Here is a 24,894-nt window from a genome sequence, read left to right as displayed (position 1 = left end):
CAAGATGCCGGAAATAAGATGGGAATACTGCCTTTGCCTCTGTTTGTGTTGTCTGTCCCTGTTAATTATATCATCGGCATTGAATGTTTGCTGTATGTGTGTTCTGTAAGCCGCTCTAAGTCCCCTTCGGGGTGAGAAAAGTGGGGTATAAATACTGTAAATAAATACAAAGCATAATATTTATTTATGTATTTATTTACGGTATTTATACCCCACTTTTTTTACCCCTTCGGGTGAGAAAAATGGGGTATAAATACTGTAAATAAATACATAAATAAGGAGGGCCCCTGGTAGTGACGCAGTGTGTTAAAGCGCTGAGCTGCTGAACTTGCAGACTGAAAGGTCCCAGGTTCAAATCCCAGGAGGGGAATGAGCGCCCACTGTTAGCCCCAGCTCCTGCCAACCTAGTAGTTCGAAAACATGCAAATGTGAGTAGATAAATAGGTACTGCTCCGGCGGGAAGGTAATGGCGCTCCATGCAGTCATGCCGGTCACATGACCTTGGAGGTGTCTACGGACAACGCCAGCTCTGCGGCTTAGAAATGGAGATGAACACCAACCCCCAGAGTTGGTCACGACTTGGACTTAAGGTCAGGGGAAAACCTTTACCTTTTTCTTAGTGGATTATCTGCTTTGATAATCTGGATTATATGGCAGTGCAGAAGGGGCCCCAGTTAAATTCATCAAAGTTTAACTCAGTCTGTTTTCCTTGGGATCCTGAGAAGGTATCCCAGGAGCCATAAGATATCCTAAATGGCTCCTTCCAGTGATGGAAAGATGTGACCTTGTATAGCTTGAATAATTCCATTTGGGAGCACGATTCCCAGTATCCACCAAACAGCACAGCTATGCTATAGGATTCTGGGATTTGTACCTTTTCCAAGTTTTGCTCCTTTTATTTTTCTTCTTATAAGAGACTTATAACCTTTCATATGCTATTCCTAAGCATGTCAGTGTTTCTTTATACCAAATATTGTTTTAAAACCAGGATGGAAAAACTATTTGGGGATCCCCTGCAGGGATCCGCTCTCCGTCTTCGAATTATATCTTTACATTGTACAGAGACACTGTGACACGCACCTCTTGTGCAGCATGTAATTTGGCTCTGAAGATTATTATATCGCACTGGGAAGCAAACAGGTCTCCTGCTTGCTAATTGGAGCAGTGCAGTAGTTTCCTGACTCTATCAGATTCTATTAGGAAAGTCTGAAGAGGTTTTAAGAAGAGTGAGGGAAAGGGAGCATCATGCTGTATATACATACATCTCTTCCTGAAGCTGGGGGTAGAGAGGGAAGGGGGATATAAAATTCCTAGAAATTTCTCAGGAAACAAGTCATCTTCCTTCCTTTTCCAACCTACTACATGCAGAGAAAGAATAATAAAATAGTTTCAACTATAGTTCAGCTTTGATTTTAAAAGGAGTGAAAGAACGTAGCGAGTACCAGTTAGACAGTTAGCAACTTCAACATGTCCGATACCCAGCCCTATTAAAATGCTGAACACGAACATGTCCAGGGGCTTAATTCACAATTGAATGGAGGGATGGTGGGATTTCCACTGAATTTCAATGAGGGAGGGAAAGTGCATTAAAAAGGAGCGGTATTATAGGTTGAGTTTTTCTCACCCTTCCACTCCCATTTTCCCCTTTACCCAAAGAATATATGTTGGTTTTGATGAAATAACCAGAGGAGATAACACGTTGCTGCAGTTAATTAACTTTTTAGCATTGTCTCTGTACGTTTTAGTTTTCTGAAGGAGATTGTGTTTTATTTATTTTTTTAAGCTGGTAGCCACAACAATTTGCTGTTTGTAGAACAGGCTGTCTTTCCTGTTTTCGCAGGAAAAAGGAATGAAGGCCATTGCGAAACAAGTTCCTAAGAGCTGCTTTTCCAACTCTTTTCCATTTGAGAGGAAGGTAATCTAGAAAGCCAATCATTACTGTAGCAACATTGATATACATGGGATTAGATAGTTAACACACACACACACACACACACACACACACACCACCTTTCTTTATAAAGGCATTCAAATTTAAAATACACAAGTCAGTGGCAGTAAATGAAAAAGCAGCACAAAATCAAAAACAATAATTTACTGGCAGAAAACAAATAGAGCTTTGTAAAGTGGTTTTGTGTGTGTGCGTGTGCTGGAGGAACACTATCAGCTCTGTGTGGCCTCTCCTTGGAGAAAGTTTTGGAAACTTCAGCTGATCCAAAGAACTGCAACCGGGTTGTTAAGAGGAGCTAATTCCAGGAAACCATGCAGCCCACTCATTACACCAGCTCTATGGGCCACCAGTCTGTTTCTTAACAAAAGTCAAATTGCTGGTTATAACCTATTAAAGGCCTATATGGCTTGGTAATCATTTTGCTTTTTTTTATTCCAATAGACTTTTGTGAACTGTTTTGCAAGAAAAAGGCTTTTTAAAGCGTGCTGTACATTTTTTTTCGATCTTGCTTTTAAACTGATGACCTGGTGGCGAAGTGTGTTAAAGCGCTGAGCTGCTGAACTTGCAGACCAAAGGGTCCCAGGTTCAAATCCCAGAGTGGAGTGAGCGCCCACTGTTAGCTCCAGCTTCTGCCAACCTAGCAGTTCGAAAACATACCAATGTGAGTAGATCAATAGGTACCGCTCCGGCAGGAAGGTAATGGCGCTCCATGCAGTCATGCCGGCCACATGACCTTGGAGGTGTCTACGGACAACGCCGGCTTTTCGTCTTAGAAATGGAGATGGGCACCAACCCCCAGAGTCAGACATGATTGGACTTAATGTCAGGGGAAACCTTTACCTCTGAATGGTTTTAATTCTATTTAGTGATGAATTGAAACCAAACTCAGGAATCCACGGCTAGATAACTGCCAGAAAATATTGGGAAAACCAGGAATCTCCACATGCTTTTTGGAAGCATGACACTTTTGGAAATTGATTGGCATTCACACTATTTAGAATAATCATAACCTTTAGGAAAGGCATGAACATGCTAGAGATCATAACCTTTGGTAAAGTATGATCTTTCTGAGAAGAGTTAAAAACTCACTTGAGTCAGTCAACCTTCTTCTTAGTGGTAATATCCCCTAGTATTTGTGCAAGGCAATTCAGGCTTCTCAGCAGTTCTAAGGCCATTCTCAGTCGGGAATATAAATTAAACTGTCATTGATGGGCATGTTTTAAGGCAATATATGCATATGAGCCCAAGAGTTACGGTACCATGGGTTATCCTACTCTTTCTGAACATCACGGTCCTATGTTTCTTGATTATGTAGGAATGGGGACAGTTCATCTATTCTCAAGGGATATCTTGCTCATTGCGATGAAGACAACTAATCTATACATACATTTCTTTGCAATAAGATTTACTTTATAAATAGCCAACTTAAGTTCTACTGATTACAGTGGGTCTTCTCTAAGCAGTCCCATGTGTACGAAAACTCTTTAAATGCATGGGATCATGTTGTAGTACAGTACACAGATGGCTGGCCTTTTACTTGACTAAAAGAACTCATACACTATTGTAAAATTTAAGCGGATGCCCGGGCCCTGGCATTCTGTGTTGTTTTGTTAACCTCTTTACTCTTCCCTGCTTTCCCTTTCCCCCTTCATGTGTTGTAAAAATTTGAAATACTCATTAAAAGAGCATTGTGCAAAAAGACTTCATCCTACGGGTTTAGGGCTCAGTTTCCAAGTGTTTCAGAAACAGAGTCTCACGGAAGCCATCACATGACATAAGGGCCCTTCTGGTGGGACTCCGCAAAGCTCCGTTTCAGCAGCTGATGGAAATGGAGTCCTAAATCCATCTTCAATATCTGACTCCAAATGGAGAAGAGTAGGAGAAAGCGAGGGAACGAAGGACATTGAAGTAGAAAAGACGTGGGATGGCTGGCCATCCTAGAAGATGGGGAAAGACGGTAGGGAATGGGATAAGAGGATTCCCTCTGTTTCCCTCTGTTTGTGGGATGAAGTACGAGGTGCTTGTTTACAGAACAGAAATATGGTTAGTGGTAATCTGAGCAAGGTCTCATTAATCTACAGTGTCATCCATGGTAGATTAGCAATAGCAAAAGTCAACAAAAGTCACGATCGTAAAAGAGGATTTCATTGAAGATAATTACTATTAATGTATGCAGAGGATGGATTACAGCCAAGAAAAGCTACCCTATCATCATTACCGTCTCTTGTCTCCAAAATGTGTGGCAGGGAAACGAAGAGGATGAACATTCTAATTATGTTTACACACTTTTAGTAGGGAATACGTCTTATCTAGGTTGCTTAAATACAGGATGAATAATTTGACTCTAATTATTGTATACATAGTAATATAACCCCTTCATGCCTATGGTAAGCTTCTGTGAACAGCTCATACACTTGTGGTATATGGGTGTGATCACCACAGTTGCATATACTATTTTTAAGTTTGCCAGGTTTTCATAACAGCCACAAAGGACAGTTGAAAATTATGACACATGGAGCTGACAGTCTGTAAGCAGCTATTAATATAGTGTGTTCTTCCTAAATACCCAATAAAATTAACTTGATCATGTGTTTCTTTGTAAAATTGACATTGTCCACACTCTCCAAGCATCAATCACATTATGTTCAAACTTCTGTCATTGTGAAAATAATATTTGACTTCTTTTTTTTGGCATGCTGACCAGAATCCATTTTAATCTTATGAAAAACTGCTAGACAGAATTCAGAATTACCTGAATCTGAATTTGTGGAACCCCCGGTAGCGCAATGGGATAAACCCTTGTACCGGCAGGACTGCTGACCTGAATGTTGGGTTGCTGATCTGAAGGTTGCCAGTTCAAATCCAGCGAGAGTGCAGATAAGCTCCCTAAGTAAGCTCCAGTTCCCCATGCGGGGACATGAGAAAAGCCTCCCACAAGGATGGTAAAACATAAAAAACATCAGGGCATCCCCTGTGCAACGTCCTTGCAGATGGCCAATTCTCTCACACCAGAAGCAACTTGAAGTTTCTCAAGTTGCTCTTGACATGAAAAAAAAATTGTGGAACACAGAATTTTTTAAAAAAACCTTTTCCTACAAAACCATTCTAAAATTGGAAAATTGCAAAACAACTCATTCTAGACAGCAACAACACTTACACTCAAAACCACTCTCAGAATCTAATTTAACCAAAGGGCTGCCCCAACTGGAAGCAGTAGCCTCAAACATGGTTGCTAGCCTTTTCTTATAAAAAATATTTCAAAGCTCAGATCATTTTTCTTCTCTCTGCAACTTCCTTACTTCTGCAACATCCTATTTGCATGGGCTAGGGTCAGCCTTGAAATGAGCCACACTATACATGTAGATTCATGCTCCGTCAACAGGTTGGATCAGATAATTTTGGAATTCCTTCCAACTCTGTTTTTGTAGGATTCTTCTGTCGAGTAACATGATGGAATTATAAGATTAAAATTTGAGCTTTCATGTGGTCAGCGTGATCCAGTTATAGGATTGCTGTTAGTGGGGGTAGATAAAAATAATCTACAATACTATCTGTTTTGTTAATTAAATGGAAATTAGTTAACATAGAGCTGGGGGGGGGGGGAGAAAAGACTGTCATCAGTTTCCAACAGTCTGCCAGACTGTCTCTCATGTATGACTTATCATCAGACTGTAGTCTCATAGCAATTGTGTTGTTTAAGCAAATGGAGACATAATGTTATTGGAATAATCACTTTCAAATCTCTCTCCAGCTGCACTGTGCTGGCGCTTTGTTGATGTGAATTCCCATGATCATTCTTCCAAACAGCCTTTCTGTGTTCAACCTATCCAGTCATCTAGGTTTTTTCCCAGTTTGCTGCAGCTATGCAATCACATGGTTTTGACATTATGGTTTCTCTGCTTCGCAATGTCAGGAATGTAGCAGAAGGAAACTATCATACAAGAAATAGTGGTGCAACAACAGTGCTATTGGATTCATTAGCAGATTTTTCCTCTTAATGAAAACATACAATCCAATCACAATTCCATAGCAATGCAATTATGGGACAGAAACAACATAATGTGATAAAAGATGCTTTTATCTGGCTGTAACTGCTCTATATCAGCCTCGTGTGATAAGGTTTATAGAGTACAATCCTATCCACATTTACCTGGGTTAAGACCCACAGACACACTAGGGATTTTATCACATTAAGGTCGGGATTTGCCACGCATCGTGGTAAATCTGTGGGGTCCCGGCGGGGGGGCAGGGGGGGGCGGGCGTTGAGAACTTGTCGCCCCACACCCCACATCGCCTGATTTACTGCTGGCCCTATCCCACAGAAGAAGTGTCTGCTGCCTGGCTGTTGCAAAGCCTCCTGTGTTGCCACCAAGGTGGCATACCCCACTTGCTCTCCCCTTTTGCCATGGAGCCCTGCCGGAAGTAGATGTACATCATTTAACAGGCTCCATGGCAAAGGGGGAGAATAAGCAGCATAAGATTATGAGGTCGTAGAGCTGACTTCTGAGTAGATACATAAAACTACATTGTTCATTTAAGTGTTATATAAATAAGCAGAGGCCGATATCTGCACACAACATCCCTGTTCTAGATCTCAATTTACTTTTATTAATATTTACCCACAGACTGAAAGAGAAACTATGACTGAGGGCCCACCCACAGGAACCAAAACAGGTGGGCTGCTCTAGATCAGTCCTGTGGCACTGATCTGGAGCACCTTACTTGAGGTGAAATCCGAGGTATGTGGTATGTGTAGATAGGCCCTCATTTGTTGCTTCATTCTCAAACATCTCCTCCTTCTCAGCTGCCTGGTCAACTTGTTAATTTTGAATTCTAATCTAAATCTAAATTCATAATAAAAGCGAAAACCCTTATGTGTGTATGTGGCACGGATGTCTGCTCACACAGACAGCCTCCGGCCCCCACAAACAGGCTATACTTCCCAGGGTTAAAAATCTAGCAAGTCACTCTTTTCCACTGACATTGTCATTACAGCGAGCGCCATGAAAATGCAGCCCAAACCCTGCCAATGTCCTTCCCAAACACTACAGCCCACCACCCAAGGAATGCTTTCATTTGGGGACAATTTCCTCCTAGATTTTGCTTTTTCTTCCACCACAGGCAGGCATCCCAGGGTTCTCCATTGCTGTGGCATTTGCATGGCCCCTCCCACTGCCCTTTCCTTTCCAATCTCTCTGCATAACAAACAGAGCACAACTGAACCGCAACTAAACTTACTGGAGGAGTTTAGGGATTGACTCCCCATGGTGGAAGTTGTAGTTCACCCTGCATCAAGTCAGAGCACTGTCACTCCTACTGGGGAATATACAGGAGTTGTAGTTCACCTACACCCTGAACGCTATGAACCCAAACAAGGATGGGTCTGGGCCAAACTTACCATGCAGACTCGATATACCCAGATTTGACTACTGGTGGGTTTGGAGGGGAACTGGACTGGAAGTTCAGGAGTAGTAGGTACTAAGATTTATAGTTCACCTGCAATGAATGAGCATCACACTTGGCACACAGAGCCCCCATAATCAATACAACATATTGGATAAGTTTGGGGAAAATGGAGTTATAGTTCACCTGCAACCAGATAAACACGGACCCCCATCAACAATGCACTAGGAGCACACTTCACATAGAGAAGCCTCATGACCTACTGAACATACTGCAGGTATTTGTGGGAAGGGGCCTTGATTTTGGGAGTTGTAGTTCACCTCCATCCAAAGACCACTGAACCCAGCCAATGATGAATCTAGACTTGCCACACAGACTGAACTTGGCACACAGACTGAATATTGCCTGCTGTGACTAATGATAGATAGGGAATCTGGAAATTGCAGTAGTTCACCCCCATCCACAGAGTACTGCACCACATGATTCTGGGAATTGTAGTTCACCCACTCCAAACAGAATACATAACATTAAAACACAAATAATACCATTCTCAAATGACCCGGGCATCGCCGGGTCCCCAAGCTAGTATTATATAATCATATGTCTGTTACTGGAAACATGAATACAAATTTGGAAATTTGTAACAAGGCACTATTTGTTGGTAATTTGGTGCCTTTCATGCTTGAAGAAAAAAGAATGTAGAATATAACAGAAAATATAAGTCACAAAATTAGATACGTGTACTGTAGTTAGAATCAAAACTGCCACGAGCTTAATTGCTTTTTACTCTGTGCCTGACCATGGTTATGCTTAAATATTAATGGATATTGAATAGGTACCAGATAGAAACAATGAAATTGGCTACAATAATAAAATACTTATTCAACATATAAATTCAGATATTTTTAATATGGTGATGCAATCCAAAGAATCTTTATTTTTCATTATGGACACATAACGTTTCAATTTTTCTTTCCTGAATACAGCTTATTAGCTTCGTTACAAGCTGATTCTGAAAGTCCCATGTTGTTGGTATATAAAAATTTAAAAAGTTAAACACATCATGCCAATCTGAACCAACATTTTGATGCACACATTCTTTGCTAGGAACAGTAGGGACACATGTCAAGTAACAGTACTCAACATGCAAGTGTTGTTCTTATGTCCACTGACTCAGAATCAATAAATCACTCAAAACCAAGCTAAATATTAAAACAGACAGTAGGGATTTTTTTTTGTATAAACCAAACACAAAAAAATATCAAAACTATGTAAGAGCATCATGTCAAATTAAAGCCTAAGGTCTGGATTTTCTATAAGAAAAACATTTCAATTGTCCAGATCAAGCCTCTCAATGAAACCTAAGCTCAAACATCAGCAAAATTTTCTTGTTTAACAGCAAAAACCCTTGGCTATTCACACACACACAGCCCTGATTTAGGGTTGCTACACACCAGTTCCACAAAATTAGGCTCCAGGACACCACGGTTTGACCCCGTTGCTCAGACACGGAAATCCTTGTACAGTGTCCTTCTACAGGTCACAGTTTCCCAGTCTCAGAGGAAGAAATTTTGCCAATAAAATCCTGTGATAGGTTCACTTGAGGGTCATCCTAACTTGGAAACAACTTGAAGGCACAGAAGAACTGGCAAATTATAGAAAATTGTGTAACATGCCAATTAAGAGCATACTAAAAAAATTCATATTATGCAAAGTAAGCATGTCAATTGTTGCATTGTCTTCTACTAAAAAGTTTCAGTCTTAACATCGTTCATCCGAGAGAGTAAAAATAGTATAACAGTTTGAATGCTTGACCTGGAATGGAGAGATCCAAGTTCAGACCCTTGCTTAGTTGCAAATCTTAATGAGTCATCATAGGCAAATCACTACCTCTCAGCAAAATCTACCTTATTATGTTTTTATGGGGACAAATAAGAGGAACTAATTCAAGACAACGATTCACAGACATTTCTGGCTGCTTTATTTTATATTTTCTGTCATCAGTTGTTTTACTGATTGCAAAAATGTGCACATCTATGAGAACACAACAAGAAGCCCTTCAAGTGGCGCATAATTATTAATCTGATGTCACAGACTTGTTCTCCTTAACAACAACTTTCCAATATTTTACTTCCACTTTTCAAAATAAATATCCCAGCAAGTTGAAGTTATTGCTTTGTTTCCCTACTATGAGTTACACTGCAATAAGAAGTAGAGTGGATTTCTAATACAAATACATTAGAAATATATACATCTTGTAATGGGACTTCTAAGGGTAAGACCTGAGTAAACACTTGTTGTGTGCCTTCAAATTGTTTCTGCACACCTATCAATGGGTTCTCTTGGCAAGGTTTGTTCAGAAGAGGTTTGCTATTGCCTTCCTCTGAGGCTGACAAGAGTGCCCTGTGCCCTATTTCCATGACAAATATATGTGGAACTTGTCCTTCCAACAGAATTTTAGGTTCTGAAACCACTTTCCCAGAATCTATAATTTACAGAAGCATCTATCTACCTCGCACTAATACTACCAAAAGACAAACACGGGTTCATTTGTGGTGTCAGGCATAAGGTCACTGCAGCGGTGAGACACATACATAAGCAGATATGAATAAATTGGGAATTTATTGGCCACAGCTAAATTGGTAGCAGCAATTGGGTTGGAGCCTGTATGATCCAGATCTAGGCATCAACAAACCCACTGTTTTCTGATTCAGCCTGTTATTGGGATGGGTGGAGTGGATCACAGGGGCAGCTACCATCCCATATGGTCCACTGCCACCAGGAGGAATCGGGTGACACTTCAGCTTAACCGCCCAGGGCCTATGTTGGCCCCGTATCCCACCCTCTCTCCCGAGACCCCCTGTGGGGCTTCTCACCACTGGTTCAGTAGACTGGACATGTCCATCCCGGATCTAGGGACCTCAACACATTCAGTCACCCAACGCAGGCGACAGCTGGGGGATTTGCAAGGCAGTGTGGCAAATCCAGTGGGCAGTGGGGGAATCTGTCACCCTATGCCCTGCCTCACCCGCAGCGATGCCTTCCCCATCACACAGGGAAGGCATCACTGCCTGGCTCCCCCATCCCCGCATTCACTCCATTATAAGCAACAAGCTCACAGAAAGCCTCCAGTGTTCTTGTTGCTCCCGCTTAAGATGCTTTCACCACAGTTTGGGGATATAACCCTGTTGGAAGTAGCTCTACGTTGTTTGATGGGATTTGGCAGGCTCCTTCCCCAAACTGTGGTTAAAATGTCATATGACAGGTATATCTGCCTGTGTGGTGAGGTTGCAAGATCCATGATCAACCACTCCCTAGTTACGATAAACAACCAATCATGCCTAAGATCGCCCATCCCCATCATAATTACAATTATACTCCTTGACCTTTTGTATTGGTCGCACTTCTCCTGATAATTTGACATTAATTCTGGGCTCCTCCCAACTCAATGTGACCTTAAATGAATCTGCTGCACTTTATCTATTTATGAATTTGCAACTCATAATGTGCACTTTGCTTATCCACTATTGCAACCTCGTTGTTTTTAATTCGATGTTTTAATACTGCGTTTCTGTTTTTTCGGTTATTGTGTATATATTATTATTGGTTTTGTTACTGTTATTTGATGTTTCATATTTTGTCATTGTTTTGTATATGATTTTGCTGTAAGCCGCCCCGAGTCCCCTTCGGGGGAGATGGAGGTGGGATATAAATAAACATTATTATTATTATTTTATTATGACACAGCAAACAAGATAGATATGCTGGATTGATGAAATCCAGCATCATCATCATTATTATTATTATTATTATTATTATTATTATTATTATTATTATTATTATTATTATTACAGGCTATCATGACCACACAACCATGTTGAGGGTGTGAGTGGGACGCTGCACTGGCACAGACTATCAAAGCTCTGGGGAACACCTTCATTTAAACATCATCACCTAGCCTGACTGGAAACACCCAGCAAATCATGGATATTCCAGCCAAGTCATCCAGCCAATCCGTTTAAACTGTAAGGTTCAAACTGATTGACTGGTTTTCCTCCCTCTGTATCTTGGATTCTGGAAGGACACCTAGGAATGCAGCCGTATTGCAGCAACTAAGGGAAGATGGGGGAGGCATGAGTGGAACTCTGTGCTAACCCACAATTGTACTACCAGTGAGTCACATGACTTTCTTTCTCAAAAACTTATATCTTATATCTCTGTTTCCAGAAAGTGTAGATTTTTTATTTATTATTATTAATGAACATTTGGAATCTGTGCCAGCTGCTGATCCAAATGGATACTGGCTTTTATGCTTAAATCTGAGTAAACCTGAGAAAAGGCTCCTCTCCACCTTATCTGATATGGAAGGGAACAAATTCCTACTTTAATTATTTTAAGCTTGGAGAGCAAGACAGATTCATCCACGACTCTTTGATCCAAGGTCCTTTTATGGCAGGCCTTTTCTAAAGAAAGAAGTCCTTTCTTCTGGATGATATCATTGTTTCAGATCTGATTGGTTGAGAGGAGTATCTGTATTCCCAGAAATTGTACTGTTACTACAGAGAGAAATGGAGCATTTTCATTTACCTGTCCAGTCGGATGATCGGAGTAGGGAGTACACAAGTTAACAGCCAACCAAATTCAGCCAGTGTGTGCAGTAAAGGACCATAGTCTGTTTTGATTTCACTGCCCTATATTCAGAAACATAGAAATTAATATATTTTGGAAAAGCAGGAAACATTCCCACATCCCATATAGCAGTTGACAATATCATCCATTATTGAAGACAGAAAAGTGAATAAAATACAATATCTGAAGCACATGTCTTCAAATGCATAACAAGGAAGAGTAAATAAGAATAACAGGCATGCACTATGTGTTTCTTTTACATTGCTTAGTGCCTACAGAGTTGTGTGAAGATTTGGATATTTCCCTTCTCTCTAGTAGTAAACTTATGGTTTTGATTGGCACGTATGGATAAATTTGATAATAATTGTGTTTTTCACTGGTTTTATTTTGTTTCTTTATGGCTCATACTCATTTTCTATGATCACATACTTTTTCAGCAGGGATCTGAGAAGTGTAACCAGGTTACTTTCCCTATATTTTTGTACAAGTGTGATTTCTAGAATCTAAAGCAGAGTACACATGACTCATTATAGACTGAATGAATAGAGAAATCCCATGTAGGTCTGCTTAGAGGTAAACCCTAGTCTGTTGATGAGGTTTATTCTAAAGGAATTAGGAAAGGCTTACATTCTTTAACCATATAAAGATTGTGTATTAGTGAACTGAGAATAAGGAAAGAAATGCTCAGTCTGTGTACCTACTTTTCTTAGGACCTCATTATATGGAAGTTTTCCTCTGTCTTTACTCGTTTCTATACTCTTCAAAGACGGATCCCCATGGAGCCTATCAAACGATGCAGAACTGCTTCCAGTGGTTCCTTGTAGGGCTCCGTCTCTGCAGCGTATAGAAATGGGAGGATTTCGAAGATGGGCAGAAATTGACTCCACTCCTTTCCCTGCACACAGAAACACTTAAAAACAGGTATTTTTCTTTGCAATGGGAAGTGGTGGATTTGTCTGATTATTTCAGTGTGGGTGGTCTGCTAATGCTCCTTCTGTTTCCATTAGCGGTTTAAAAATGGTGGGTCCCATTTAAAGAAATGTCTGTCTCCTTCAGTGTAGAGGCTTAAGAGGAACAATCCAATGGAAAGTGCTGTTCCAAAAAGGAAATGATGCCTGCCTCCTTTAGTGTACGGGGTTAAGGGGAACAATTCCATGGAAAGTGGAGTTTAAAAAAGAATGCCTTTTTAAAAAGTGTGCTGTAGTATCCTTGCAATGGTTCAGCTAGAAAAGGGAAGAGGCGATCCTATGTGATGGGCTTGGCCCCATGTAAGCCGCCCCGAGTCCCTTCGGGGAGATGGGGCGGGGTTTAAAAATAAAATTATTATTATTATTATTATTATTATTATTATTATTATTATTATTATTATTATTAATCCTTGGATGAGAAAGTGGGCTTGCGTAAGGTCACAAAGGGGGCTTCCATGGTTAAGCAGTGATTGGAACTCTGGTATCCCAGAATCCTGGCCCAATACTTAAACCAAGTGGGAATATAGGTTGGAAACTTTGTCCCTTTGCATTGAACATATTGGCTAAGGATGATGAGAATTGTAGCCCAATTTTTTTGGGAGGGACTACAATTGTACACTTATCCATTAAATGCACCACACACTTTGCCCAATCTTTTATGATCTTACTCTACTTTGTTGCGTATGGCAGCTTACTGTTGTTTTAGTACTTTTAAACTTTTAAACTGTTAATATTTTTTTATCGCTGATGATGTTATTTGTTCTGATTGTTTATTATTTGTTTTATTTGTTTTATTGTGATTATTTGAGCTTGTCTCCATGTTAGCCACCCTGAGTCCCTACGGGCAGATGGTGGCGGGATATAAAAATAAAGAAGTTGTTGTTGTTGTTGTTGTTGTTGTTATTATTATTATTATTATTATTATTATTATTATTATTATTATTATATTATGACACAGCAAACAAGATAGATATGCTGGATTATTATTATTATTATTATTATTATTATTATTATTATTATTATTATTATTACGACTATGTGATGGGAGTGAGTACATTCTCCATCTTCTTTAAAGATGGAACTACATGAAACGCCATGCAAAGAAGTCGATTCCACTCGCTTTACCCACCTTGTGGGATGAAGTCCCTAATTAATACTGCCCCAGATCAAGTTCAAGTGGTCCCCAAGTTATGAACTAGATAGGTTCTATAGGTTTATTCTTGCATTGAATGTGTTTGTTAGTCAGAACACGTATATTTTAAGTACAATTCCAGCCATACACACACACACACACACACACACACACACACAGAGGGAGAGGGAGAGGGAAGGGGCGTTTGGATAGCATAGGGAAGGGTTAACACCTCTGTGGTGTTTTGTTTTGCTATATGTGTTCCTGTTCAGAATATTTCACCTGACTTTCTGTCCCTGTGATAATTAGATTTTTTGAAAAATTTGGCTTGTTGTGGAAACAAGGAATGGTGAAAAAGCTTCAGCGGAGACATCTTTTCTCCATGAAACTCTTCCAGGAGTGAATTTCCCTTCTTTAGAGGTAGATTTCTCTCACTTCCTGTTGTCTTACTCCCATTCTCAAATATGAGTTGTTTATAAGTCAGATGTTTGTAACTTGGAGACTATCTGTATAAGCATTTGTGTGTGTTGGCACTCTGCAAACAGTCCAGACTATTTTGAAGCTTTAGTCAGTCCTAAACTTGCTTCCTACTGTAGCAACTTGCTTTTTTGTTGGTCAAAGTGGTTGCCATGGAAAATGACAAGAACTTCTGCCAGACGCCAGAGTCCCACCTCATGTGTTCGTCCAAACAGATTTATTGGAATTAAGCCATTTTTATTTTATTCATTGTATTACGTTTGTGAAACAGCAAATGTGAGTTAATAAAAGCTCCACATGTCACAGGATACCGTGAGTCATCCAAAACAATGTGCAATGCAAAAGGAGACGAAGCAGTGGCTAGGAAACCAGCCCCTTTCAAATAACGATGTTTATACCAGCAGTCAACATATTTTTGTAAGATCACCATCTTAGGGAAAGTCAACTTCTGCTCTCATTCATTTGCAAGAAGCCAATTCTAGCATTTTAAGAAAGTGTACAATTTTCCCAGCAAAGTTGTTACCACATATTGATGTTCTCAGCAGTATAGTGGCCAGTGCCTTTAGCCAAAAACTATGTCAGGGGATTTTTCGTCATTCAAGCATAAAATTAATCAAAACTACACATATGTGGTTTTGAAGTTGGTTTGTGCAACTATTTCTGTACAAAATGTTCAAATGTGAATAAAGGGTGAGATATACACAGAAACAAAATCTGTTTTTCTATCTGGGGACCATCTCAAATAAGGTATGCAAGGGCTTTTGAATTAAAAACATTTGAATCGGCACTTAATGATCAAAATCTTACAGAAATCAGTGCTGTCTAATTTTCTCTCCTTTTATTTATTTATTTATTTATTCTTCTTCTACCCCACTTCCACCCTCCGCCCTTTCCCCTGGACATACACTTTGTACAATAAACTACAGAAATTACATTTGAAACATCAGTCTTAATCTCAATTTTTCTACTCTGTGTCTTAATACATTCTCTAAATATTTCGTAACTGGGTCCCATATGCTCTCAATTGCTATAACATATTCTTTTTTATTTATATTATTCAATTTACAATACAGTAGAGTCTCATTTATCCAACAGAAATGGGCCGGCAGAACGTTGGATAAGTGAATATGTTGGATAATAAAGAGGGATTAAGGAAACGCTTATTAAACATCAAATTAGGTTATGATTTTACAAATTAAGCACAAAAACATCACGTTATACAACAAATTTGACAGAAACAGTAGTTCAATATGCAGTAATGCTATGTAGTAATTACTGTATTTACGAATTTAGCACCAAAATATCACGATGTTTTGAAATCATTGACTACAAAAATTATAAAAATGCGTTGGATAATCCAGAACGTTGGATAAGTGAGTGTTAGATAAGTGAGACTCTACTGTATGTTATTTCCACATTTAACGTATTAACTATGTTCAATGTGTTGTCGAAGGCTTTCATGGCCAGGATCACAGGGTTGTTGTATGTTTTCCGGGCTGTATGGCCATGTTCCAGAGGATAGAATACTTTTGGAACATGGCCATACAGCCCGGAAAACATCAACAACCCAACTATATAGTTATACCAATTTGTCAGCGTTCACTTTGTTTTATCTTTCCAGCCCCTCACTAAAACAATTTGAGCACAAACTGTTAATTTATCAATCATCCTTTCCTTCTGCACATTATACACTCCTGGTATCGTTGCATGTAATACATTTCTATTGGGTATTATTATTTGAAGATTTAACATTTTATTAAGTTCTCTTTCAATCATTTCCAGTATGCCTGTACTCATCATATGATTAAACACACCTCTGTGATTACAACCATGCCAACACCTGTCCTTTACCCCTGGTAAAATGTTGTGCAGGAGTCTTTTTCAAATGTGGAGAATGGATATGGAAAATGAGAGGGAAAACATCCAGAGGAAAATAAGTAATATAGCAAAAGAAAAATATAATGTACTAAGTGAAGTAAGAAGGAAAATGTTACAAAAATGGTACAGGACTCCTGCTATCTAATTTTCTCTAGTGCGAATCAAATCATTTGTGTCAATACTCTGTTCCATTATCCAGGCGGAGGCCACTAGGGGGTGATAGAGAGAAAAGGATAGTCCATTTTACAGGGGGGGGGGAGTAGAAAGAGGAAAACCATTCCCCCCCCCTTTTTTTTTACTGGTTATTCCCCCTTCCCACTTCCAATGTCATAAACGAGGGTTGTTTCCACGACTGGGTCATGGGTGGGGGAATAACAGGAAAACAGGGGGAAATGGTTTAACTTCTTCAATCTACCCTTCACCCCCATAAAATGGACTATCCTTCTTTTCCTAGCGCCCCTAGTGGCCTCCGCCCAGATAATGAAACAATACCCCAGTTAAAAGGATTTGGAAAATAAAAAGATATGTATACAGATAATAAGTGAATTTTCAGTTGCTGCTAATTCTAACTATGGCCCCAAGAAGATTTAACATACACCTGATTTAAAGCATTGTTACAATTGATTCATTTATTTAAGATGACAAAAGAAACCTCACTCCAGATTTGAGAATGTATAATCCTTGAGATAAATCTTTTAGACTAATTTAAATGGTTAAAAACAGACACGTGGAATTACCTCAATGACAGTCCATTGTTCTACAACAATTGCATCGTTTCCTTTCCTGTTTGAACCAGGGACTCCTGAGCCTTCTTCTTCATATATAAATACGCCTTCTAATGCTTTTGGCAAGTAATCAGCTGCAGAAACAAAAAGAATGAAGAATAAAAGAATGTTCAAACATGTCATAAATGTATATACTTTGGATATACAGTATGTCAAATTGGTACGTTTTTGTCTTTGTCTTGTACATGACTGTTGTACAAGGATTACCAAAGAGTTAGAGATTTTAAAATAATTTTCTGCCAGTCTTTAAGTTAAACTTTGAGCAGACAGAATTGACATAAAGAAAGTTCATGCAGTATATCCCACAATAACAAAGTAAACCTTGATTCCTCATAGCTTCACAACCCAGTGATCCATGTATACACCAGTACTCAGAAATATACATATTTGTGCTTTTTTAAACAATGGAAGGAACAGCAACCAGCCAAAAACATGAATGAGGCCCTTTGCTTTGCAGTAGGATGTATAAAAAGAGGAAAGTATCTAAAGCTGGAGTATACAACTACTGTATTACTATTATAAGTAAAGGTAAAGGTTTTCCCTTGACATTAAGTCTAGTCGTTTCTGACTCTGGGGGTTGGTGTTCATCTCCATTTCTAAGCCAAAGAGCCATTGTTGTCCGCAGACACCTCCAAGGACATGTGGCCGGCGTGACTGAATGGAGTGCCGTTACCTTCCCACCGGAGCGGTACCTACTGATCTACTCACATTTGCATGCTTTTGAACTATTAGGTTGGCAGAAACTGGGGCTGACAGCGGGAGATTACTCCTATCCCCGGATTCGAATCTCTGACCCTTTGGTCAGCACGTTCGGCAGCTCAGCAGTTTAGCTCACTACACCACCAGGGCCACCCGTGATTCCTATAATTACTATTATAAGAATGTCTAAAACAAGATCTCCCAGCGATGATTCAAAAAGGAAGGGCAAAAAGAGACAGTCTTTTAACTTTCCAGGACCTCCACTGCTTAAAACAACTTCTAAGCATTAAAAGACTTCTAAGCATTTTAAAAAAATCCTTGAACATGGCCATGATTCAATAATAGCTTGAGTAGGAAATAACAAAAAATCAGATCCAGACAAAGTGGAGCTATTGGTCATTTCAATTCAATCTGTTTTGGAAAGATGCACACTGACAAAAAGGTCAGGACTGTAGTATGAAAATGCTTGTTGGTCACACATTGTCCCTAGACTATTAGGTGACACTGATGTTCAGAGGCAGAACTGCCTTAAGTCTTGGGTGTTTGCTGCACCCATTGCTGAATTAGGCTGGATCTACACTATATCCCAGGATCTGATCCCAGGTTATCTGCTTATCCCAGATTATCTGGCAGTGTAGACTCATATAATCCAATTCAAAGCAGATAATCTGGGATCAGATCCTAGGATATAGCACAGTGTAGATCCAGCCTTAGCCTTGTTCTGCAACAATTATCCATGGGTTTCTTAAATTAATAGTGAGATTCATGCAGAGCATTCAATGGAGGACTATCCTTGTTGAAAAGCTAGAAGCTATATCAGCACAAACAGTAGTACCAAGGCTACTAACCAGTATCTAGTGTTGTGATCATATCATTCCTTTCTTAAATCTGTATTATTCACCATATGGGGAAATTCAAGGTGTTCATGTTATTGTTTAAAGCTTTGAATGCCTTAGAGTCTTGACTATTTGAGGGACTACCTGTCATGAATCCATCTGGTTATTAAGATTTGTGGGAGAGATACTTTTGAAGTACCTTAGCTCATTTATTAGGCACACGTGAAATTGATTTCTCTTGCATTGCTTCCAAATTACGGAATACTCTCCTTTAACAATCAAAATTCATCATCACTCTCCCAACTTTCCAGAAAGATGTTAAGATGCATCTCTTTAATTTGGTATTTTCCAACTGTGAACAGCTTGTACTGCTGTTTTTTTACTTGTTTTTGTCTAATATGACTTTTATTTAAGTTTGGGTACACATTTTGGATAAGCAACTGATAAATATTATTAAACAGACATGTAAAGGTAACCTAGCAGAAGGGGATAAGGAAGAGCAAATATGCCCTATATCCTTCCCAAATACATTATTCTGACACCAGCCTGAAGGAAGCCTTGAATGGGAACTCTCAGCTTAGGTTAGGGATGGGAATCATATGGCCCTCTAGACCATAGCTTCTTAAACTGTGGGTCCCAACACCAAATGGGATCCCCTTAGTTCAATGTTGCAGTCATGAAAAATTTGGCAACAGTAGAAGTTTTTTTGAATGCCTTCTAGACATTTACAAAATCTGCTAACAACATGCAGTGTTTACAGTGAAAATGCTTCAGCTGTGCTTCAAAAACAAACAAACAAACAAAAAACAGAATCAGCCTGTTTCGCAAGCCTTTCAAATGTTTTATTATCAGTAAATGTTTGATTTTTATACCTGTTCTATATACTTATATACCTGGGGTCATTTAAAATTTTCTTGATGGAATGGGGTCATGATTGGAAAAAAGTTTAAGAAGTCCTGCTCTAAATATTTCTGCAATTCCCGTTTTTCTCCCATCACAGAATGATGTGAATCAGAAATAATATTTGGAAGAGTTCATGATTCCAACTCCAGTCTAGTAATACTTTGTTGCCTATCTCTAGTCTCAATAATTACTAGAAAGAACCCATTGAAATCACAGGGGTTAAGTTAGTTCTGACTGATATGGAATATTCATTTTAATGGGCATAGTTTAGGTAAGGATAATTCTGGATTTAACCCTTTGGATTAGTTGTACTGCTCAGCTATGTACAATTGCCACAGGTTTTTCATTTACTGTACCTCATTTTCTAAGGGAAAGGACACTTACTATTAAACATTATTGCTTTCCAGTTCTGATCTTCAAGGAGCTCCTCCAGTTACTTCTCTCAAAAGTAAAAAGTGTGTATTTTTATATTAATTCCTTAATTTTTGATTTTCTATTCTTCACCTACCCCAGGAGTGGGAATGTGGTAGCCTTTCTGTTGTTTTTATACTGAAACTCACATCAGCCTTTGCCAGCCTAGGCAGTGATGAGGAATATCGGCAGACAAAGCCTCCGACATCTGGAGGGCTGCATTATTCCCATCCCAAACTTTCCTGAATTCATACTGAATTTTCCTAAAGGATGTAACCATTGTTCCCACTATATTCTAGTGTAATGCCAAGTCCCAAAGCACTTAAAAGAACAGAGTTTATTATCTGGAAAATAAATCACAAGTTGAACCCCTTTTCAAATAAATTTCAAAACTACAAGTAGATATCTGCAATAACAAGTGAGATATAGCCTTTTTCCCATAAGAAAAAAGGGTAATGATTTTGACTACGATTCTCCCAATCTGCCGTGCCTGGTATATCCACAGAACCGAGGAAGTATGGCAGGAGTGGCCTGGATGTAACCTGGACCACAGAATCAGTGATTGTCCAATCCATCACTCTCATACTCCTTCTCTTGTGGAGAAACCCACCACCCCCAGTAAACCAAGCTAAAGATTAATGGAGTTCGCATTGCACTTACATTTAGAAGCTTCCCAACATACAAAGGAGTCAATCAATGCCAGCCCTTGCTTGTAATAAAAAGAGGTTAATTCTAGCCAATCAGCATCCAAAGTATTAATTACGGATCCTTTCCTTGCAACTTTTAGAGACAAAATCCCATCATGATAAGTCCAACAAGTAGAATCATCTTCAAAAACATTGAAGACGGTATATAATTTGTCATCTGAAAAAAAGATAATAAAAATAAAGTAGTTAAGGATATAAAGCATTACACTATAGAATAGTTACCTTGACCAGAGGTTCTCAAAGTGTGCTCCGTAGAGCCCTTGTAGCTTCGTGAAGCATACTGAGGGGGTTCTACGGTTCCTTCCTCCTCCTTCCTCTTCCCCTCCAAGCTTTCCCTCTTCTTATTATTACTATGTTGTTATGATTATGATTATGATTATGATTATGATTATTATTATAACAAAGGCTGGATGGCCATCTGTTGGGAGTGCTTTGATTATCCTTTTCCTACATGGCAGAAGCGGGTTGGACTGGATGGCCCCTGAGGTCTTCCACTGAAATACTGTTAAGTTTATGTTGGTTAAAATTGTTCTTCAAAGGTTTGCCCATGTCTGATATATATACATTAAGTTAAAGGTAAAGGTTTACCCCTGACATTAAGTCTAGTCATGTTAGGTTGGCAGAAGCTGGGGCTAACAGCGGGAGCTCAGCCCCCCCCCCCGGAATTCAAACCGCCGACCTTATAATTAGCAAGTTGCAGCTTAGCGGTTTAACCCACTGCACCACCAGGGGCTCCTATATATACATTAGATATAATCTATATATATAAATGAGTGATGGCATCACGGCGACCCACAAAACGACAAAACTACAGGCCCCCCAACCTCGAAATTTGACAACACAACCCATCATCCATGCCTCTAGGTTGATACAACAAAAAGAAAAAAAATAAAGACCTACTTAGAGGGAGAGCAATAATTGTTTTTATCCAATTGCTGCCACTTAGAAGGCTAAGCTCCGCCCACTTGGTCTCCTAGCAACCCACTCAACCCAATGTTAATAAAAGAATAAAAAATAAAATAAATACAAATAATACAATAAAAATATTTAAAAACACTAAAAATTAATACAATAAAATACTATTAACAAAATAACTAAAAATAATACAACAAAATAATAAAATATAATAAATAAAAAAGATAAGTTACAATAAAATTAATTAAAAAAATACAAATAACGTCAAATAAAAATTCCACAACAACTTTTAACCAATACCACCACCACTTTGCCACAGCAACGCGTGGCTGGGCACAGCTAGTATAATATATAAACATTTATTGGGGCTCCATGAGAAACTTTTGCTTCAAAAAGGGTTCTGCAGCTGAAAATGTTTGAGAACCTCTGATCTAGACAATCTATACTATGAACAGAGAAGACGTTTTATATTGGTAATGGCATAAAAGCAAAGTATGATGTATAAATAACAAAAAACATCTTATATTCTTGGTATGAATATTCATGTGCTGGATGCTCTCAAACTGACAGACAATAGAGATGTTTCATAGCTGAACTCCTTCTTGTCTTTTATATGGTGCACTATTTTTACTTTTCATTTTCTTCCTATCAAAATGTTCATTCCCTGCTTCTTGCGTTGACAAGAACTCTATTTTTCAGTCTTTCCTGCTGTTGCCATACATTCCTTTTCTGTATGCTCTTGCGTTCACTTTAGCCTTATCTATTTTTATTCCCGTTGACATCTCATCACTTGCTCTTGTATCTGTAGTTATGTTGCTGACACTTCCTACTGGAATTCAATTTTTCGAACTGAACCTAGGTAATGCTGCATCCTACCTTTTCCAGTAAAATCATCTACCTGATGTATGCCTATAGCCTCTCCCATCTTCTACTTCATCCACCATCCCATTGTTTTCCAAAATCTGCTTTTGCTACTTCCTTTTCAACATTTCTTTTAAAAATTATCTTTAAATGATATAACAATGAACACAGAACAAAAACTTCCAACAGAAACAATAAACACTGAAGATACATACAACAAATGAATATCATTCACCATGTCCACTCCACACACCACACAACCTTTCAGGGTTCATTTCTTAGTTTATTTAAAGTATTTTTATATTGTCCTTTCAGTGCTTTCCTGGCATACTTTTCAAGTTCTAAAAGGAGACATAACCTGCAGCCAATTAAAATTCTGCCAGTTTTAAAGTATTAATGCTTCATTCAAGAATACTTCTATACACTGAATCTCCTTACATGTTAATCCTCTGCCAAAACCATTACTTTATTAGGGAGCATTTACACTACAGAATTAATCAATGCTATGGACTCATTGGAATTGTAGTACTGCAAGGTCTTTGGCTTTTTCTACCAAAGAGTGCTGGTATATTCCATAGCACTGAGCCGTGACACTTAAAGTGGTGTCAAACTGCATGCCATTTTTAAAGATAGTTCTTTAATCCAAATTACGGTCCACAGGCTGGATGCAGCCCTCAAAGGTCATTTACCTGGCTCCTGCCCTAAATTTTAGACTTAGGGTTGAAATGACTTGAAGGCACACAATAATAACAACAACAACTGTAATTAACTTGACAATCTCATCAGCCAAAAGCAGGTCCACACTTCCCATTGAAATGCTGGTTAAGTTTACGTTGGTTAAAATTGTTCTTTGTTTTAAATATTGTATTGTTCTTGTTTATTTTTCACTACAAATAATATATGTGCAGTGTGCATAAGAATTCATTCATGTTTTTTTATAAACTATAGTCTGGCCACCCCAACGGTCTGGGGGTCCATGAACCAACCCTCTGCTTAAAATGTTTGAGGGCCCCTCATGTAGGATATAGAGGCAACGTGTTTAAATACCTTCTTTCCTTAATTTCGTTGGGCCTGGACTGCCTTCTCTTCCATCCTGGAAATCGGTGTCTTGCAATAGCCCACCTTCTGGGTGAATTTCTTCCTCTGTTCCACTCTCAGAAGACTGGCCACTCAAGGTCCCTTCATTTGATGTCTTAACATTTTCATCCGAATTCTGTCTCCTTTGTTCTCTGCTCCTTCTACACAGCTCTGAATCAGACTCTACATTTCCCTCCACGTCTGTGCCATTGCAGATTTTAGACTGGGGACAAGGCTGTGTTATAAATCCAACGAATTTCATTCCTCTTTTGGCAGCATCATTGATCTGTGTTTGGTGCAAAGACAAATTAAATTGTGTAAACATGGAGATCATTAACTAATAATATTGTGATAGCAATTTTGTATATACTGCTTTTATTATAAAGTTAGGTGAGTGATAAGGGAAAATAATATATGTCTATTTCATCATGAGGGCAAACATTACAAATTGTGTCTACTGTGACTTTCTGGAGCCAACAAAAGAAACATTTGAAACGTCTGGTATGGTGAATATGGAAAAAGGATTAATTCTATTTATACTAAAACAAAGACCCTTTTCCAAGCTCTGGCACATGGAAGTTTTAATATGCCAATATATACCTTTTATACAGAATATATTTTATGTGAAGTGGCACTTTGATTCTCTATACATTGAAATAGGATTTTTATAGATCCTGTGGTTTTGAGCTATTTTTTTAAAACTACAGATGATTGACAATATTGAGAATAGGATGCTCCAGTTTCGAATGTATTCAGGAGAGATTTTCAGAATGATCGCAAAAGTTAGGCCCTTCCATGTTTAGGGGTGAGAACCACTATTTAATTTTTTGATTTTAATTCTTTTGTTACTTGGCTTTTTTCAGATATATACTATTTAAGCTTTTCATTATATTATTTACACTTGATTTCATCTTCACATAAGCATCTCATTTCTATGTTCTTGAATATTGGTGTAACATACTTAATGTATAAGTTTACAATTTTTAGACTTCACCTTATCCTTTTATACAATGTTTTTCTTAATAACATTTTGTTACTTTTTTTTGTTAAAAACGTCCCATCCTCATCTTCCATCATCCATCAACCATATCACATATTTTCCTTTATGTCTTTATCCTTAACCATGCACACAATTTTCTTAATTTTTGTACAATATATCAGCTTTACTGCTTTTTATCCATTCCATATAAGTCATCCATTCAAGGTATTGAAATGACACATGATATAAGGTTGGGAGGAAAAGATCACATCTTTCATTGCTG

General features: G+C 38.6%; 1 protein-coding gene across 1 annotated transcript in view; it reads right to left on the bottom strand.

Moving 5' to 3' along the window:
- The window catches only part of rftn2 (raftlin family member 2), a 50,709-nt gene that overhangs the window by 14,584 nt on the left and 11,231 nt on the right, over positions 1-24,894 (bottom strand). The window contains exons 5-8 of the mRNA XM_062962789.1: positions 23,603-23,918; positions 20,733-20,936; positions 17,176-17,297; positions 11,942-12,045 (exon numbers count right to left, since the gene is read on the bottom strand). Coding sequence (XP_062818859.1) covers positions 11,942-12,045; positions 17,176-17,297; positions 20,733-20,936; positions 23,603-23,918 — 746 coding nt within the window. The remainder of the gene's footprint in view (positions 1-11,941; positions 12,046-17,175; positions 17,298-20,732; positions 20,937-23,602; positions 23,919-24,894) is intronic.

The sequence above is a fragment of the Anolis carolinensis genome, chromosome 1 (assembly GCF_035594765.1).
Source record: "Anolis carolinensis isolate JA03-04 chromosome 1, rAnoCar3.1.pri, whole genome shotgun sequence".
NCBI classification, from domain to species: domain Eukaryota; kingdom Metazoa; phylum Chordata; class Lepidosauria; order Squamata; family Dactyloidae; genus Anolis; species Anolis carolinensis.
Note: the sequence above shows the minus strand (reverse complement) of the source record. Positions and strands in the feature narration are given on the sequence as shown.